This window comes from Agelaius tricolor, unplaced genomic scaffold (genome assembly GCF_023055355.1).
Source record: "Agelaius tricolor isolate 1412-34295 unplaced genomic scaffold, bAgeTri1.0.p SCAF_2, whole genome shotgun sequence".
Classification (NCBI taxonomy): domain Eukaryota; kingdom Metazoa; phylum Chordata; class Aves; order Passeriformes; family Icteridae; genus Agelaius; species Agelaius tricolor.
This window is the reverse complement of record NW_027269262.1, coordinates 4,327,293-4,348,068: the sequence shown is the minus strand read 5'-3', so window position 1 is coordinate 4,348,068 and position 20,776 is coordinate 4,327,293. Positions and strand designations below refer to the sequence as shown.

Below are 20,776 nucleotides of genomic sequence, written 5' to 3'. Positions count from 1 at the left end.
TGTTGTTAAGAAAAATAATTGGAAAATAAAATATGGAGAATATACATAAGGAGGAAGAGGGGGAGTTCTTCCTAAATTTCATTGTCAGGCCAGAAATAGTTACAGAATTTGCAAGAATAATGAAACTGCTTTTAAGATCATGTAACTTTGTGGACTGATGCTTGCAGCCATGTGCAGAACATATGTTGAATAAAAAAATAGTTTTGGAAAGTGCAGTCCTCCAAGATTTGTAATGGCCATGAGCATTCATTACCCATCCTCCTTCCCCTGTGAGTCTGTCTGAAAACCTTGATGGAATTGTGAGATTTTTAGTTGCAAGGAAGCGGAAATAGCACCAGGGGTTTTGAACACCACATACTCCTGAGCTGAATAGAAGAAAAGGAAGATACTCTCAGAGATAAGGTAGAATAGCCTTTGATTTTATTAGAGAAAACAGTTTTATCTCCAATCTACTCTTTATTCTACTGTCCTGTTCATTGGCTCATAATGAAGTAGAAAAGCCATGGAAGAAGTCTTAACTGTGCCTTTTTGTAATTTTTGTAATTTTTGCTTGAATTACATTTATGTAGCTTATGTAAAACTGAAACAAAATGCTCTTTTTCAGTTTGGAATTTTAATTCACTTTATAATCCAGACTGCTCAGAACTAAAAACAGTGCCAGCAGCTGTAGTAATTAGTAACAACTTATTCCCTGAAACTGGATATAGGCATCAGAACAGAAAATTTTCATAATTCCAGACTTCTTCAAATGAGAATGTGGTTTAGGTGTAATTTTTTGTAACTTAACACAGACAGCAAATTCATTTGTATCATGGAGGCAACTAAGCTTGTCCATCATTTGCAAATAATGTAACATTTATGATGGCCCATACAACATGCTTTGGAATGAAAGGACACTGAAATATCCTGAGGTGGGTTCTTGGTGACCCTTTCTTGAACTTCAGCTTGTCTTTGATAATCCAAGTGCACTCCCTCAAAGCCATCACAGTCAGTCAGGACAGTGAGTGCTCTGGAACTTTAACTTCCACTGTTTTCATTGCTGTACCTACACCTCTGGTCATGGGGCTAAAACTCTTGGAACCAGGAATTCCTGAAAATCTGTAAGTAGAGTGGAGGATTGAATAATAGATATAATAAATATAGAATAAAACAGTGAGAACAGTTTTTTTGTTTCTATTGAATTTGTGTGTTGTAGGTGGTCTCTCTCACACAGCAAGCACTTGAGCACTGCTCCTCACAGTTTATACCACACTGTACCCTCTTCAGCACTTCTCTTTCTGTTCTTCTTGGAAGGCTGGAAAACTTGGTGCTTTCAAGGCTGCTTGTGTGTGGTGCAGCACACAGATAAATCACCTCACCAGACCATAAAAAGGAAGAGTGCCCTGCAGACAGGTTTGTCCTGGGCTTAATATGTCTGTAGATACAGATACACGGATATTTTAAAATAACATTTCATTACTAAGCTGTAGTTTGCAGTTCATTCTGGTTTATATTGTTGTGTAACTGGCTGCAATAACTATATTCAAAACCAGTCTATCCCTCATGACCGATCACTTTATTTCTGATTTAGTGTCAATCTGATTTGAAATATGGCTGATAGCACAGGCCAAGATTCAGCTAGATATTTTGGCCTACAAATTGTTTTGACCTAAGCAGTCTTCCTAATCAGTTATAGTGGCATCCTTAGGAAATATCCTTCTCATATAGACTGTGAAATTTCAACATGCATTTCAGATACAAAAATCTATCAGAAGTCCAACAGAGCATTTTACAAACTATACCGAATTTGTGGACCCTCAAAATGAACAAGTGCTGAAGGCTTTTCCTGAAATTAATAATTGTTTTGTAAAAGTCTTCAGAATAAATTTTGCATAATTTATAGAATCATAGAATTGTAGAATATCCTGAGTTGGAAGGTTATTGAGTCCAACTTCTGGCCTTGTGCAGGACATCACAAGGATCACAGCCAGTGCCTGAGAGTATTGTCCAAATGTGTCTTGAACCACAGAGGGAGATCACTGCCTGCCCCTCCTCTTCCCCTCACAAGGAAATTGTTGACTGCAATGAGGTCTCTCTGCTGTCTCCTCCAAGCTGAACAGACCAAGTGCTCCCAGCTGCTCCTCACACAGCTTCCCCTCAAGGTCCTTCACCATCCCCATGGCCCTCCTTTGGACACTCACTAACAGTTTAATGTCCTTTTTACATTGTGGCACCAAAACTGCCCCCAGCACTCGAGGTGAGGCTGCCCCAGCCCAGAGCAGAGCAGGACAATGCCCTCCCCTGCCTGGCTGGCCATGCTGTGCCTGATGCCCCCCAGGACACAGGGGCCCCCCTGGCTGCCAGGGCACTGCTGGCTCAGATTCACCTTGACATCGACCAGGACCCTCTCATCGCTTTCTACAGTGCTGCTCTCCAGCCTCTTATTCTTCAGTCCATACATCCAGGTTTGCCCCATCCCAGGTGCAGAATTCAGCACTTTGCCCTTGTTAAATTTCATATGATTGGTGATTGCCTATCTCTCTAATAAAAAGTGACAGGAATAGCAAGCTTTAATCATAAGATAAATTAAAATGTCTCAAATTTACCAGAAGGAAGAAAATTCAGAAACATTTGTGAAATATATGGGTTTGAAGTGTCTGTATTACATAGCTAATATATAGGAGGTAAGAAGGAGGAAATTGCAATGCACGTGATTTAATTGAAAATGCATCCTTCAACAAATTATTTTCAGATAATTGAATATACAGATGACATTGAATATACAGTTGACAGATATTCTGATGAAGATCCTAGCTGTTTTTTGAAAACGTCTGTAATTTTCCATAAATCAGAATCTCTACATAAAATGTAAAATAGTCTAAACCATAATAATTTGTGTTGCTGTAATCTGAAGACAGTATTCTTTTAATGTTTGCAATCCTTTTATAGTATTAATTATCAGTAAAGCTGTGTGAAGTTTTATATATTTTGCTCTTTTAGACAATAAACTAAATTTATTTTATTTAAATAAAATAAATAGACAAATATTGCATGGAGTCATAGAACCATGCTATACATTTTAAAGAATTATTTTGTATAAAAAAAACCCCAAAATATTAATTATTAATTATCTACACTTCTGTTGTTAATTGGAGCTGGCAAAAAACTCCACTGTCCTGTAACATTGATGTGAACTGCTGAATGACACACTATACATTAAATGATATTTTCTATGCATGGATCAAAAATTATTAGACAGTTATTTCTTAAAGCAAGCTGAATATATATGTGGGTCAGTAGCTGAAGTAGAGCAGTGAGTAAACATAGTAATACATAGTAATAATGTAGTAATTCAGGTAGGTTAGGTCAAAAGACCCCAAATTATCTTCTATGCTTTATTATAGATGGGATCAGAAAGACAGGAATAATGTCAGTAGAGGTGAGGTAGTGATAGGAAGCAGAGAAGTGGTCAGGCCTGTATTGTCACTTCTGTTCTTTCACAGCTTACAGGGCATGGATACAAGTGCAGAAAGAACACCAGGTATGATTTTATCAAGAAATCTGGCTAGGGCACAATGTTTTTTCAGGATCATTTCTAAGAGGGTGATGCATTGAATAACAGAGGTCAAAGAGAATGGTTCAGTGGTTTCTGATCACTTTTTTAAAAGCTGTTTTGCAGACCAAAAAGCAATCTGCAAACTTTGATAACATGGTGGTTCCAGTGGCTTGTCTCATATCTCTGTTGTGGTTATAGGTACACAGATTTAATACTTTATGGATTGAATCTCCAAGCAAGGCTTTTAAATGTACCTTGGTTGGAGTAGTTGCTATCTCCCTCTCTGGTGTTTTGCCAAGTAATTCTGTGGAGATCAAAGTTAGTCCAGGGGGTGTCTTCAGGTAGGGTGCTACCTGCTTCCTTCTAATTTATAAAAGTTCTGAGTTTGGAACTACCCCAGGCCTTTGTAGTTTTGAGATCACAGATGTAACATCAGGGAAAAGAAAGACACAGCTTTTTTACTGATCAGAAAATGGATGTTACTGAAGTCAGAGAATTCCATAACACAAAACGTGGTAGAAAGTGCTGTTTCAGAAAAGAAAGATCCAATCTCATGGTTTTGTGAGTATCTGTTTTTCTGAAGCCTCTGTGCTTTTAGTTATACTGGGGAGGGAAACTGTGAAAATACTTGAAAAGCTGCTTCATTTTTCTCCCAAACTGTATCAAAATTGTAGTTACATTTTTCCCTGATTCACTAAGTTTAATATGACTTTAAATGAAGGGAATTTATTAGATACTACAGAAAGGAGGTAAAGTGGTTTTCCAGATTTGTTTGAAAGAAAAACTGAATATTGCTATTGGTTTTTAGCATGCTCAAGGATAGGGGTGGGATGCTTTATAAACTCTAACTTAAATAAAGTTCCTGTGGTAAAATAATTTTTTTTTTTTAATTCTGATCAGCAGTATGTAAAACAGAAATGGGGGAGATGATTGGTAAGTGAGGGAACAGAACTGAAATAAAGACATTAATCTGATTGCCTTGACACATGTTATTATTCACTGTACTCATGAAGGAAAAGAAGAGCATTTGAACAAAAACAGATACATGTTCTTGTGACTGAAGGCAGCCCTGTGTATTGGAATAATTTTAAATCATCTGAGCAAGAAAACAAAGACAAGAGAACTTTGCTGGCAATATATTGATGCTGAGACTTTCAGTGGAACTGCTGGAATCTGCAGATCTGCCACAGTATAAGGCTGGAATTATTAAGAACTGTGAAGGTGAAAATAGGCTTTATAAAATGAAAGTTGAGTCTAAAGGAAAGCAGTAATACCTTCATATTGGGAGTAATTTTGTCCCTTTTATTCCTAGGTGAAAATCTGAGAATATTCCATTTAAGTAGCTTCCAAGTAATCTATAAAATAAATACCTCAGTGATATTGTAGTTCTCCTTCACAATAAACATTGCAGACCTATGACACCATGCTTGAAAAGAAAGCAAACAAGTTTTGGGCTACATTAAAATCATCTGAAAGACAGATAATTATCACCTGAATATGAAAAGAGGATCACAAGATAAGTGCAATATACATGTGTGCATGTGTGAGCCTACAGTGTTTAGCATTTGTTGTAACTATTCCATTTGTAAAATTATTTTTCTAAAGTATATTCTGATTATAAAAATTTATTATTAGGATACCCCTACTTTTACCCTATTTTCACACCATTATTTGCAAAAAAAAAAAAATCTATGGTAGTCAGCACAAAATTCTATTCTGGTTTACTTGTGCAGAAAATATTTTAAATTGTTTTAGATTCCTTCTGTACTACAGGGTTTGTTGGGGTTTTTTTGTTGGTTGGCTGATTTTTTTGCATTCTCTTGTTCTTCAAGTGATTTTTCATGACTTCTACATTATTCTGCAAAAGTAGAATAATAATCCACAGTATAGTAAGACATTAGAAAAAGTTTTATTATTGCTAAAAAGCAGTGCACTAGAAAAAGAGTAAAAACACCAAGATCACTAACTCAGCTTTATTGGTGTATAGTCCCAGACTGTTGTCAAAGGAACCTTTATTGTTACTTTACCTTGAACATATAATATGCATAGTGGATGACCAGTATCCCTTTAATAAATATCAGTAATCAAAAATCTGAGGCCCAGCAAAATGAGAGAGAAAGGAAATAAACAGGGCAAAGTGTGTGTTACTTGCATTGCATATCTGCTTGCAGGATGGGGGAAATAATGAAATTGAGATAATGTGTTGTTTCCTCTCTACTAACATTGTGTGTTCTGTCCTCAGAAATGTCATTAGTTGATGTTGGTTTCTTGTTCTTATTTTTATAAATATCTTGGACACTACCTGTCTTTTCAGAAGTTAATTGCTTAGGTGCATTTTAGTAACAAGCTTGAAATAACTCACTTAGAAAAAATATTGATTTATTTAAGGAAAACCTTCCATCCTGGCATGCTTATGTGTACAAGCATATACAGTTTTACAGTATTTAACTCAGTCCTGCAGCAGCAGTTTAATTCATTTTCAGCAGATGTTCACATAGTTTTCCTGATAAAGATATAAAAAGTGTCTCCTTTTTATCTCCTATATAATGTGGTATTTTTGCAACTTTTTAACACAGAAAACTGAAAATTTGTTTTTACAGTCATATGCATATATATTTTTTAAGTGGCTCACATCAGTATAGGATCTGAATTTCTCTCTCTATTTCCTCTCCCTGAACTTGTTCCTTTAAGTGCTGCAAACTAAGGACTATCTATCACTGTATGGCAAGCCTCAGAGAAGTACAGGAATAAGCTATGAGCCTGATGTTGCTATGAGACTCCTGGAAGGTCTTTTCATACTAATTTGGAAAGAAAATATAATTTTTTTCAGGAATAATTGATATATATCCTCTGTAGGTCTGTGAGCATGTTTGAAAGCAGTAGTGCTGCTGCACGTGGAGCAATATGATAAACTAGTACAGTTGCCTAAGTTCAGAGAGGGGTTTTGAGTGGCTTTTTATGATGTGCTTTTGGCAACATTATTGGTACAGAACAAAGGACTGGAGAATCAGAACATTGAAGAAAAAGAGCAGGGAAATAGAAGGGTTTTTTTGGTCAAAGGGTACTTTAAAGGGATATTGGACTAAGCTGAGGGAACATAAACAGGGGTATGAAGCTATGTTAAAGGAAGAAATTCTGAATAGATATGTGTAAATAGGTAGTTTAGGGACTGAAATAGTCCACTGGAGGTGGTGAAGGAGAAGGAGCTTTTGGACTCTTTACTTTCCACTGTAGCCTCTAGACATGGAGAGGCCTGCTTTACCTTCTGCTCTGTACTGCAGGTGAGCTGTGAACCATGCTGCTGCTTTATTTCAAAAACTTATTATTCATACCATATGACTCATGCCAGCTGTAGGAGTTGAAGGGATTACCATTGGAGCAGCATGAATTCCTTGTCCTGTGTGTGTGTTTTGAAATACTACATATTTTTGGGTTTTAGAGATCTGAGTTAAAGTACACTTTTTGTTGTAGAAAGACAGAAGTTATCACTAAGCAACCTTAACTCTGTGCTTATGACATTTTTATCTGTATATATTCAGATTCCATACAAAACAATAAAATGCTGTTTAGATTTAGTTCACCTAAGCCTATGAGCCATCCTGGGAATTTTGGGGCATTTCTTCATCTGCATCTTGAGAAGTTTCTTTGCATGTTTTTCTCTATTAGGAATTTCCAGCATTTCCCCAGTCATGAGAGTTTTGGTTTTGTACAAAAAAAATAAAACTTTTATGGAAAGGTATGAAAGAAACCATAATTTTCTATAATAACAAAAAGATTAAGACTGTGTCAGTGTGTTGTGTGAGGGAAGCCATCTTCACTCTTTCTCTAGCTCAATGTGTAACCAGCATTTTGGTGAGTCTGAAGGTGAAAGATGGTTGCTTTTCCATCATATCATTTTACTGAGTGTTATTAAAGTAATTGCAGTCAAAAGAATGCAAGAGAAATAGTCTTCAGTAATAATGAGCAAGACTTGGACTTTTTCTGGGTTTTGTAGGGTTTTCTTCCTAAAAAGATTAGTGGGGTTTCCATAACCAAAACTCAAGTGCTTTAGTCTTCCTCTTGCATGATGCTACATTAAATTAGTTTTTTTCAAGCATTCTTTTTTGTAATCATTTTCATATCTCTTTTTAAGTTTTTATCACATTTCTCCAAATAATTTTTATAGTATTTTAAGTACTTTGACTGTCTACAGCTGTACTACCAGAAAAGAAGTCATTGTAAGTTGCTTAACATTTCAGTGAAAATAAAAACTCTGTAAAGAAAGAAAATACATAGTTCATGTTGCATGATCAAAAGTTACTAAATTGCCCTATAGTTTCCAGAAGTTAAAATAAATTCTGCAGTCATGCAGCTGTGTATGTAGCTCCTAGCATGCTGGAAACATAAAGAGATCATTCCAGCTTAGCTGTAAAACTACTTTCACAGAAACAATGGCTAAATAAGACACTGGTACAGACTGCAAGCAAGGAGTTCTTGCAGTCGTCTCCCCTTTACACATTTTCTAACATGCAATGATTTGCATTCCCCAGCTATGAGATAAGTAAACAGTGATTTTTACATAATAAAACTTTGAACTCATTTGTGACTCATCCCTGCATTAAAGACAAAGGATGTTTTTCTCCTCTTCCTGCCCATAGGATACAGCTGAGAAATTCTATTTAACATCAGCTGAAATTACTGAAAGCTCTTTGGCTAAATTCAGGAGTTGGATCAAGCAGGTTTTGTCTTTGAACTATACTCTGAACAGAACAAATTTTTTTTTCCCTGTGCCTTGGCATTAAATGAGATATCACCTATTAATTTTCCACAATCAAAGCAGTGAGAATATTAGCATCAAAAGAAATTGACAAATAATAAATGATTCTTCTTCAAACTGACTTCCTTTACACCTGGTCTTCTATATGGCAATACTGCATGTACATGCTAGAATAGTAGACAAGTCTTTACAAGATTGTAGCCTGATCTCTCAGTTTTATTATCTGTATTCTAAAATATTATTTATGATATATTGTGAATTGTTTACACATTCCACTGAGGTTCCACAGATAAATGTTTATTATTTATTAAGGATATTTTCCTTAATATTGTTAATATATATGTTAATTATTTCCTGTAATATTTAATATCCTTAATCTGCATACACTACTCTTCATAACTACAGTGTCATTAACAAAGTGGGGAGAGAATGTGTTTGTACCTGCATACAGCTTTTTAATCAGTAGCTTCTCTCTTTCTCCTTTAACTTTTCTAATATGGCTTATTTATTAATAATCCTTTACAGAAGAAACAGAGAACGAAGGATCTGTCCCAGCTGTTTCATTCATACAACCCATATGATCATAAGGTAAGAAAAAAATATACTATCTCAGTTTGTTGTTAAGAAAAATTCCAAACATTTGTGGTAACTATATTTCTTGTTTGATGCAAAATTGAGGAGAAATGATAAAATTGAAATTGCTGAGCATGTTACTTAAATTCTGCTGTCACATAAATGTTTCTTTGTTTCTTTAAGCCAAGCTTGAAAAGGTGCATTTTCTGATTGGTGAAACCAGTGACTCGCATTAACCTCGTAGAAGTATAATTTATAGACTGGCATTAAATCCTGCAAAGTGACTGCATGTGGTATTGGATTCCCCTCTTTTTTTTCCTCTGTGTTTAGGAACTGTGTTACCCTAGAGTATGTTGCTTAGCCTGTTGTGTCAATTAGGCCCTGAGATACATGATACTAATGAATTATCTATTGATCACAAAAGCATCATTCAAAGAGGCTGCTGGGTGAACAGCAGTGGTGGTTGTCTTGGGGAAGAAATAGAAACACGCATCATTAGAACTTGTTTGTAACATCTAGGGGAAAAAAGAGGGTCCTTTCTCATTGCAATGTGAAATTAAAAAAAAATATAAAGTTGTTACAAGAAGATTTTGGAGACCCGAGAGACAGAGATCACAGTATTTCTGTGCTATAGCTATGTCATGGGGTTCTTCTGGATGTTATGCAGAAGAGAGCATTAAGCAGCAGACTGAAGGAATTTTGAGTAAGTTTTAAAATATTTTCATGGTGTTCCTCCTATCTCTGATGCCTCTGTGGGCATATTCTTATAACAAGTGCACAAAACCCTTTAAAAATTTGTCAGCAGTATGAGATGTCTGTCTTTGCTGCTTCTGTTTTGAGAAGTGTGAGTGATTTTGCAAGTATCCATTAAAACAAAGAAAGATTTGAAACATTTCTGTTGTTGTTGTTGTTGTTGTTTAGACATTGCAAAGGAAAGTTCTGAACTCTATCTCTTCTTTTCCTGGCCATTTACCAAACATATTGGAAAAAACAGCTAGGTTTTATATTTGGGAGAAGGTGGCAGAAGTATGTATGTGCATCCATCTCTTTGTAGGAACACATACACATATGCAACATATGTGTAACTACACATATGTCAATGAGAAACACAGTGTGTAAATGAATGGATTAAATTTATCAGGCAGGTTGTTGCTGGGAGAGTTCTGTAGTTACCGGCCACTTGAAACTTTAGTTTAAAAATACATTGTAAAACAGCAGTTATATTCCATAGCTTTAATAATTTCAAGTTAAAATTCATCTCTGCTTAGTACTTCTTTTATAAATAGTCTCACATTATTTACAAAGATTGGTGAAGCTGATATTAAGGCCTGTGAAAATGGCCTTAATGGAGAAACATGAAGAATAAAGGAAACTAGTGTGATAAGATTTTGAATGGGATTGTTGCTCCTTTGAATTGAAACATTTTAAGGTAAATGTAATAGTAAGTCAATTAAGATCTAATAAGGAGATGCAACTGGTGAACAAGAAACTTTGATATTCCTCTCCATGCCTTAATTCTCCTGTACAAAACACTTTTTATTCATAGTACAAGGAAATTCCATTATTCTTTTATTAGCACTTTTAATGGAACTTGGCCATTTGTAACTCCTGCTGTCTTCCTGCTCATATCCTTTGTGGCATTATATCAAAGTATTCTCAAATGATTTTGGCTGCAGTTGTGAGGACTTCTGCACTCTTTACAAATTAGTCATCACACAATGTGGAATGGAATATAAATGCTTAAATATATTCGCTTTTGATCTTTGTTTTAGGACCTTTAATATATTATTAAAAGTAGTACAATTGTTTGATGGGTGATTTTTGTACCTCCACTCTTTTGTTGCTTCCAAGCATATTCTGTATATATCTGAGAGTACAAGTGCAGGGGAAAGGACAAGTGAAAGTTTGTATTAAAGTTATGGCCTTTCCATATTTTCCATTTGACAGTGAAGGTTTTCCTTCTCCTAACTACTTCCTATTTGTAGGCTGCAACAAGTTCACTGCAGATTTCTTGCTCTGTGCTTTTAATTTCCACCTCAGCTTCCAATTTCATGAGTATTGCAGTCTAGGGGAGGGCTTTTAATTTTTGTATTAAATCTAACATTAGTTGGGAATACAGTTATTTCTACTGGAGGTGTGTATTAGCTTTGCTCTAGTTCTATTTTGTTTGATTTACATGGCCAAAGGATTTGAGGGCAGGGCAGGGGCACATGTTGTTTGCTATTTTGTAGATCATTTTCAGGAAGTGTAAAAGAAGATTTGATAATCACTTTGTGAAAGAGTTGGTGATGCAGGATCATGGCATGAGTGATTGGAATTAGTGGCTTCCAGGATTATTTCTTTCTTGATTAAACAATTTTTCTCTGAGAACCTTTCTAAAATAGATAAGAAGAAAAACTTAAGGGTATGTTTGTGCTTAGTAGTAGTAGTTAAAACAGATGTGAAAATCTCATTAACTACAGTGGCTTAAACAAGACTTGCTACAAAGATTTGACAGTACTTCATCTTTTTAGGATGAGATATCTCACAGTAAGGAGAAAAATTAATCAGAACATCAGAAAGTGTTCATTCTTCCATACTTGCATTTCACTCACTAAATCAGAAAGTGATATTTTGATGAAGTAGCTATACTACCCTTACTAACCTTGTTACTATTTATGCATGGTCAGGAGGCCAATAGCTCTTAGAAACAGTAACTGTCCCCCTGAAAATGTTACCTCAATATATATTTTCCAATCTAGTGTAACTTACAGCATCCTGAAAGACATTTAAATGCTTGTGGGTCTTCATTCCCAGATGAAAACCAAGGACTTTTATAGATGTGGAAACAAGGATTTACTTTCCCTTCCACTTCCAGGTGTTGAGTTTTATCTTTTATCCAATGAGGCCTTAATTCAGCAGCAGAGGAGGCAGAGCTTTCAAATTCTTCCTGCAGAAGGAATGGAAAAGAAGGAGAGATACTCTGCTGGTATCAGGAGAGAATTAGCTGAGCTCCTGTATTCTTTAATTCCTAAACAAGTGTAAATTACCATCTAGTTGCCCTTCTCATTATTCAGATAAAACCATTCAACAGCAAATCTCAAAAATTGCCCATTATATACTTCTCCTATCCAGGCAGATTTGATCCTTCTCTCTTTTACCTAGAGTTACTGAAATGCTTTACAGAGCCTTTGACTACAGAACCTGCAGGTCTTTCAGATACTGTGCCACAGACAAAGCTCATTTTAGCCATTTTCGCATCAGTCTTTAATGCCTAGCAAATATATTGAATTCTTCATGTCAGGCACATAAAAAGAACTGCCTTTTCTCAGTTTTTTCTTTTGTTGTTCTTAAAATAAGTATCTTCTAAAATTCTTTCTTTTCAGAACTAAATAATTAGTTAGTTATTTTCTGAACTAACTTAGGAAATGCTGAGCAATATCTCATTCCAGGTGCGTGATTGCCATTTATTCAAACTTATTTCAGCTGGCATGTGTAAAAATACATAGCACTGTGTTTTTAGATTAAGCCATTCCTTGTTCTGAAGTACTTGCTTTTCCATGTTTATGTAGAGTAAAAATATGTATGGTCTGGCTTTCTTGAGAGTTGAGTTCTGATTGCTGTGTATCTTTTCTCTAGTTAGCCATAGAACAGCACTTCCAGTTTTAAATACAGTTAATCTTTTTCTAGGACCATCAGAAAAAGATTATAAAATTGGCATCCTCATAAAGCTTACCAACAACAACTTTAATGTTTTAAAATGTAAAAGCAGATAGTTGAGAAGCTGTATTCTGCCAGTTTCCTGCAAGCTCACTTAATTCACTTAATGAAAGATTATGTTTGCACACAAGTAATTTCTGTTGAATGTTTTTTGTGTGTACGCTGTGAGGTTTCACTTTTCACACAGTAAGAATTTTATTCTGTCTGAAGTAGATATTTAGCTCAGAAATAATGGAATTTGAGCTCTCTCTGAAATTACCCTTGCTCTTTAAAATTTGTGAGCCAGTTGTTTTTAAAGCTGGTAAAGTAGCTGTTATAATAGTTTACCTGGTGAAGACAACAGGTTTTAAGCTTAATAGGAGTTTCAGGATCCAGTATGCACCTAATAGCCAAATTCAGAAGTGCAGAGCCCTAGTTCCATTTCTTTTTGTCAGATGAGTTTAAGCATTCAGTCTAGCCCTGGAGTGATTGTTTAAAACTATAATCCTCAATTTTTGCTCCGCAGAAGAACATTTTTACATATTGTAATCACAGTATATCAGAACTACTACACATTTTGCTGCCTTGCTTTCTTGGGAGGGTACCCGGGGATACCTTAGGGCATGTCTGTACACGCCTCTGGCAGCACGGGGCTGTTACACTGAGAAATCCCCTGGGAGTTGTGCTGAAAACTCAGTTTCTTCTTTGCTTCTGCCTTTTGCAGCCTGAATCTCTTGCTGTACAACATATATGAATAAATATATGAAAAAATAAGGTCATGTCTTATAGCTTTACAGATTTATTTTAGCATATACTGTGTCCAGCCCAGTAAGAAGTATAGTCAACACTCATATGATTTGAAGAGTTTTTTGAGAGATTTTCTCCCAAAATGAAGGTGTGCTCAGGATTAAAAAAAATAGTTGCTATTTCAAAATGTGCTGTAATTGATGAAATTCTGCTAAAATAGTTGTAAAATCTTTAAGCCTCATGCTTCTAATGGTCTTTAATAATGTATTCTGGAAATGTTAAAACATGCAAAAGAGCAAAATCCCGTAGACAATGCCTGTGTGTTTGGCAAGTTATATGGACCAATGTGTTGTGATACACAATTAAGTGACAGAAAATATTTTCTTGGTTTTTTGAGGATTTTTTTTGTCAGCTCTTAGCCTCATAAGCAATTTTGGGAAGCAGGGAGTTATGTCCTGTTGTCTTTGATAAGGGTAGATATGTGCATAATTCACTCAAGGAACATTAATGACAAGATTATAACAAGGCTATGCTTAAGGTACTAATGGCTGCTGCTACTTAAAAGACCTATGATGTTTTCAAGCAATTATTTCAATAGTACACAGACCTTATGCTTAATGGAAAATAAATAATCGAGTGTCAGTTTCCTTAAACTGAGGCTTCTGCTGCTGCATTCCTTAGCTCTCCTGGACAGTTGACATTTTATGTCAGAAATTTTTCAAAAATTAACATTGAAATAGGCTGTAAGTAATGAGGGTGTGAAACTATTTTCACAGTGAAGCAGGCAGGGGCCACTATGAAACAGGTGGGATGTCTTCTGGCGCTGCCTTAGGAGGCATATCTGTATGCTCCAAGTGGTTTTCATTGACAATAACACAGCATATTAAACATGGCCATGCCCAGGGCTGTGGCATTGTTTAGGAATCATCATGGGCACCTGTGTGAAACATAAAATATTGGAAAGCAAGTGTAAAGTGCCAGGTGAAGGGTGAGGGTTTGGAGTCAGCTGGCTCCTGATAAAAAAAACCTGTTAAGTCCTGCATTCCTTCCACCTCTGTGCTGTTCTGGTGGCCTCTGGGAAAAATAGACTGTGGCAGGAGAATGGAGGGTGTGGTGGTGGCACTGAGAACCAGCAAAACTGTCTTCACCAAGATGAGGACTCTTTATCTCAACAGCAGAAACAGGGGGAGATGGGAAGTCAATCACTTAAGTTGGGACTAGTTTTCCTACTGATAAGCTGCTTTCTTTCATTTTTCTCCCATGTACCAGGACTCCTTCACAAATAAGCCAATTTGAACAAAAGAAATTCTGATGTCTATTGAATGAAGCCACTCTAACTAAAATGACTGATGTTGGCTAACTTTCTAATGGCAGGCATCACCACACTACTCTTGTTAATTAGACTCTAAAACTATTTTTTTGAAGATGCGTCTGCACTGTGGGACAACGTGTTTCATAAGAGGACATTTAAATCGACATCTTGGACACCTGTAGAGTTGGAAGTATTGCTGTGGGAGTAGCTGAGTAGGACTAAAATGTAGTTGCAACACTAAACGTGGCAGGTGAGATTAACATCTTTCTGTGTTCATAGTTCCAGATCTCTCAGACTTGGACATCTTATATGTTTGCTGCTGTCATCTTCAAAAGCTACTGGCATTAGGAAGTGGTTTGTTTTACATGTGAAGCATGGCATTTAGCATGTTTACGTAAACCAAATTTGGATGATTTTTGGAGGCTGGAAATGGGAAATTACAGAACTGCTGAAACCACAAGCAATTCTTATTGTTTTTCATAAGGACAGTAATGCTTCTCAGTTATTAACTGTGTTTTGTAAGATGTGTGGTGGGAATACTGTGAATGTGTAGGTTTTACTTTTGAGCCAGAAAAAAAGAAAGCAGTTTTGTGGTACTCTGTCAGCCTTCAGATTTTTTTGGTAATTACTTGGATATATGATCCTGGAAAATAACAAAAATCCTTTTAACCTGCTTTTCATTTATTCCAGGAACAGCATTGTACTAAATTGTAAGGCAACTGTGAGGTTGCAATGCCTGTGATATAAGCCATGATCTGAATTTTCTAAAGGAGGTGCTCTGAATTGTTGTTTTGTAAGATGAAAAGGTTTTTTAGGTTATTGCTCAAAAGGGCCAGAGCCTTTTGCTATCTCCTGCCTTGAAATAGATTTTGGGTTTAATTTAAAATCTCAGATGTCAGATATGACCGCTTTTTATGGAAATACTCTTATTGTAACCTACATCCATTCTTCTCTGTTCTCTTCTCTCTTGTTCAGAGCTGCTGTTTGGAGGAGGTTACATAAAGCTGTTTTGTGCTCTTGATATGATGTGAGGCTTCAAAGAAGACTACTGAAAGAGAAAAGCAATTTCTATTTGGAAGAGCCATGCAGTGGCCTCGTGCTAATGGCACACTTGAGCATTACTTGATGATAGTGAAGAAAATCTAATTGTATCAAAAGCTCCTGCTTATTCTTGACTTAACTCTAAGCTACATTTAAGTTTGTGCCATCTGTAACACAGAGTGAGCTAATACAGAGATAGTTTAGAAAGGGCTGTTCATACACCAGGAACTGTTTCAGGGTTTGTAGAGAATAGGCAAAGAAACAAGGCAAGCACTGCAACAAAAAGGCTTTCTTCTCCATTGTATATGCTGTAGAAAAATACATATTTGCTCTGTCTTAATTCTGTAGCTGAAGTGTTGTGATTAAAGAATTGCAGTCTTATTTGAAGTGCACATTACATCCAGAAAATCATGAAACAAAGAACCCAATTCCTGAATTTGTTGCTCTAAAACCAATGCTTTCTTGGTTGGTTTTGTTTTACACAAAACCTAGACTATATGCAGACAAGTATATACATTATTAGTAGATATGATTAATATTTTGGTTAAATCCATATTTAATGCTAGTAACTTCTGCTGTAGTTGGACATTTAAAGCATCTAACCTTGTCTGATGCTAACTGAATTGTTTGGGATTGTTACCTCTATTCCAGAACAGAGGCTTTTCCTGTTTTAGGATAGAGAGGTGTTTTTTCTATCTTTTTTAAATGGCCTTTCAAAAAATTGTTTAACAGTAGTCTGTTAAATCCTGTTTGTATCTATACACAAAGGTGTACCTGTGCTATATGTTGATGTTTGTACTTAGGTGTTGAACAAGGTTTCACAGATGTATTACTGAAATATCTTCATTAGTGATCTTGACAACAGTTTTAATAAATGAACTCATGAAATCCACATATATCCTTCACCCCATGTAAAACCACTTATCCAGTTAAACAGTTTTAAAATAGTGGTTATTTACTTCACAGTTTTTCTCCTTGGTACAGCTTGTAAATGGTACCTGGTACAGTAGATTGCCTGAAATAAAGATATTCTACTCCAAAAGATATTGAAACATAAAATGAGACAAGTTTTACAGTGACATTAAATACATGCCATATCAGCTTAAGGAAAACAAATTCTTTGATGCCCATTAATCCTCTTGTTATTTTCTGGAGAAAGACATTACCTTTTGCTTCATGTCTTGTATCATTTATATGCCTTGTCCATCATTGATTGATCTGATACTGAGACAAAAAATACAAAAAAAAAAGGTCTTAGGGTTTTTCAAATTAGTTGCTGGAAAACCTTGGCATCACAAAAAATAAACAGGCTTGACCCTGCTACAGTTTTTTAAAGCTCCCTTCAGTCTTGTGTTAGCATCAAAATCACATCAAAATGTGATGGAGTGTATAACTAGCCATGGGCATTTCAAGTTCAGGTATCTTTCCTTCTCTATTCCTTAAGACCACATTTGACCTTTTCCTCTCTGGCTTTGCAGTTTGTAGTGGTTTGGATTTCCTAGTTATCTCCCACTTTTTCCCATTTCCAACCCCTCCCTTTTTCTTTATTTTATTGCCCTTTCTCCCCTCAAAAAATAAAAGGGTTTTTCCTTTATGTAGTCTACCTTCTTTCTTTTGCTTTCTTTCTTTCTAATTATTCTTTCTTTAATATCTTCTTCAGGTACTAACATTACATTCTTGCTCTTTTTTGTTCACCTGCCCTTCTGTTTTTCTTGATTATTTTCCTCTTTATGGAGCCACTTAGCTGTACTTTGCCATGGCATTGAAGTGGCTGTGGGAGGGGAAGGCATCAGTGCATCAAATATAGCAGTGCATGAGCACAGTGTTGTGGAAACCCATCCACAGAGGTGGTAGTACAGCTCCCCATTATTCAAACTTTGCTATTGATGTAAGTATTCATATGACCAAGCTCTTGGACTTGCCTGCATTTATTTAAGCACTAACCAAGAGACCGAAGTTTTGGGAACTTCACTGGTAGATTTGATAACTGTGCTTATGTTCAGATCCCCATCTTCTCACTGGAAATCTGTGTACTGTAATTAATTTGACATAGTATTTAAAATTTTAGATGTTAATCAAATAGGCATCAGTACTTCTATTACTGGAATATTTTGAGTAGTCTTCTGGTACCTGAAATCTTGGGTAGATTTTTACTTTATTCATGTAGTGAGGATATTCCATTTCTTTTTCTTCTTAATTATTCCTGTGTAAAATCATGTTTTATTGACCCTTTGACATAAAGTTGTGAAGGAGGTGTGGATTTTTTGGCTTTTTGTCTGAAAATAAGGTATAATTTTCTGCACAGACTTGCATATATGCACATACACACATCTACAAAACCCCATAATTAACAAAACCTTTGATTTGAGATTGATTCCAAGTATCATCCAGAAACAATCTGGTATATTTTGCATAAATCATGCTAGGATAGGATCACATTTTTCCCCATTTGGAATAAGTCAGTGCTGGCTACTTATTCCATCTTCTGCTGTAATTTAAACTCTTGGAACTTGAGATGCTCCATTAATTTTTATTTTGTTATAATTTCCTCTCTGCACTATATTCCACTTAAAAGCGTGAAGAGAGGTTAGTTATACAGTTGAAAAGAGAAGTCTCAGTAAAGTGGCTGTGTAAAACAGTAGATATAATTTGGGCATTAGATTGCTCTACACAGGAAACTAATTCTCCTGCTGTCTCTCCATGCAGTGCAGTTTGGCCACTGTCAGTGTGAGCTCAAGAGCTCAGCTTTGAAGGGCAGCTGGAGGAGGAGTCTCAGAATCTAACAGAAAAACCACATGGATTTTCCATGCATAATCTAGGTGATTGTCCTAGCTGTGTGTGAAATTCAGGGCTCTCTCAGACATGCTCTTAGTGATTTTGCACTCAGTGTGCCTGTGTTGGAGGGAAGCTCTTGTGATCTTAGGGGACAAAGAGTGGTTGTATTTAGATATAATTAGACAAGCATCCTGTGGCTTTTACAAATTGCTCAGCCTTCCCGAGAATTGTGGGATGAGTGCTGGATGATGTCAGTTTTCTCACATGTATACACTGTATATATGTTTACAGCAAAATTGGCAACATTAGGTTAAATGTCTCAGATACTAACATTTACTTCTTGTGTGAATTACAGTAGGCTTGAAAGGCTTTCAAACCTTGGGCAAGGAGGGAGAATCTGAGTAGACTTTTCAGTTCAGCCTGCAGTGTGAACATGCAAGGGAGGTTTGGGTTCCAGTTCAGGGTGAAAGAAGCATCTTAAACACAACATACTTGAGCTTTAGTGCATCAGGAGGAAGGAGTGGTGCTGGTCAGTAGGAAGAGAGGTACAAACCTGGATTTTATTATAAGTGTACCTTAACAAAGCCTTTTTCATTCTTTTAATATGACATCTTAATTTCCTTTATATAATTTTTTCTTCTGATATTTTAAGAACATAGGAGACTTTTCATCCAAAAAACTGTACCCATCCATAGAGGGATAAAAGAAACTATACATGCTCTCATGCATTTTCTGAGGGAAAGGCTCCAGTATGAGATGCTTGTATGGCACCATCTTCTCTAGAATTTTCTGTAAGTTCAAATTTTGATGAGATTCCAGAATCCAAAAACCATCTTTCCAAGACACTGTAGATTATTCCTGTAATTCTGGAACCTGCCTCTCTTTGATTTGCATTAAGTGAAGTATAAGATGGTTGTATAAAGGGCTAATGATTAATTTAAGGTTGGGTATCTCGTGATCATCAGAATAAAAATGGGGGGGGGGGGGGGGGTAATCTCCTTAGAGGAACAAAGGCATTACAGTTTCTTCTTGATATGCATAGTACTACTGAAAGCAAGTAAGCAAATTTTGTAATACTACTGAAAGCAAGTAAGAAGTTAATCTTGAAGGATGACATTTAGTTTATATAAATGCTGCTCTAGTCATGTTTAATTTTTCTTCCTCCCATTTCTCATGCAATCTTGACAGTCATACCTAGTCTCCAAGCCTTATAGAAAAAGAGATGGATATGTAGGTAGTTTATGCAGGTCTTTAAAAGAGAATGTGATATTTATTTTTTCACAAAATATATTTCTATAAAAGTTGATATATTCTCTTATGTGACGCACATGAGAGAAGTGTTGTGATAAAACACTTCATGCTGCAAATACAAGCACTCATGCTAACAAGTCCTTTATTTCATACTGCCTTGCTAGTTCCAGGTAAAAGCACCTATATGTTATTACTGCTGCTCATTTGTGCATCTCCTTTAATATTGATAGCATCATTTATGAAGTTTGTGTATGGTACGGCAAATTATGCTTCTTCATGCCTTTTATTTTTACAGGCTGATTTTTTAAGTACTAGGCCTGCTTGGTACAAACCTTACAAGATGTGAGCCACCACTGTTTTCCATTGCAAACCCCACCTTGTTTTCTGTATAACATTTGCAGAAAATGTGTAATAGAAAGCTAAAAACATGAACCATTTGTAAGTCCTGTGTGGGAAGAGATATTAAATACCAATTCACGTGTCAGACAGACAGTGGCAGCTGCTTTGTTTATGTATGGCACGATCCCATATTAAATCAAATGGCAAGTGCACAGTTTGACAGGTACTGTCATCAGTGCAAACATTAAACTCATTAAAGGCATTGCTTTTAATTTTTTATTTAAAGTACATATATTTGGCTTGCAGAGCCTTTCCCAGTCAGAGTCTACAGCAGCAAGTAGTAATTCTACTTTTTTTTTTTTTTTTTGCCTAACAAAGCCTGCTGTGTTTGTGGCTGTTCCTTAGGGGCAGTGCCATGATGTTTATGGCACTGCACATCATGCATTAGGATCTGTGACCAGAAATTCCATTTGAGAGCACATCACTCAGGATAGCACACAGTGGTCTTTTCATTTTGATTGATGGCTCTGGTTTTGCACCATCTGGCTTCTGATAGGCTGCATTAATCATATTCTGAATGATGAAAATTTCGACAGGATTTTTTTAATGCTGTATGTTGAAAAGTGCATGATTGTATGTGCTTGTGTATTTAATTCCTATAAGTTCCAGTCATGCAAAAGAGTGCAATAAGCCTCTCATGCAGATTGAGTTGCATAGGTCTCTAAATAAATTTCTGTTTATGAATGCCCATATTTTGATTTTACTCTTA

The 20,776-nt window shown here is 36.0% G+C and overlaps 1 protein-coding gene and 1 long non-coding RNA gene across 3 annotated transcripts in view; both read left to right on the top strand.

Moving 5' to 3' along the window:
- The window catches only part of CDKAL1 (CDKAL1 threonylcarbamoyladenosine tRNA methylthiotransferase), a 378,140-nt gene that overhangs the window by 281,675 nt on the left and 75,689 nt on the right, over window positions 1–20,776 (top strand). Inside the window, exon 13 of one of the 2 annotated variants that reach the window (XM_071451003.1) lies at window positions 8,817–8,879. The exons of the other annotated variant lie outside the window; for it this stretch is intronic. Within the exon in view, the coding sequence (XP_071307104.1) occupies window positions 8,817–8,879 (63 nt within the window). The remainder of the gene's footprint in view (window positions 1–8,816; window positions 8,880–20,776) is intronic. 2 annotated transcript variants of the gene reach the window in all.
- LOC139601760 (uncharacterized) lies at window positions 14,527–16,534 on the top strand. Its single transcript, XR_011683013.1, has 2 exons — window positions 14,527–14,851; window positions 15,577–16,534. It is a non-coding gene; the product is annotated as an uncharacterized lncRNA (long non-coding RNA).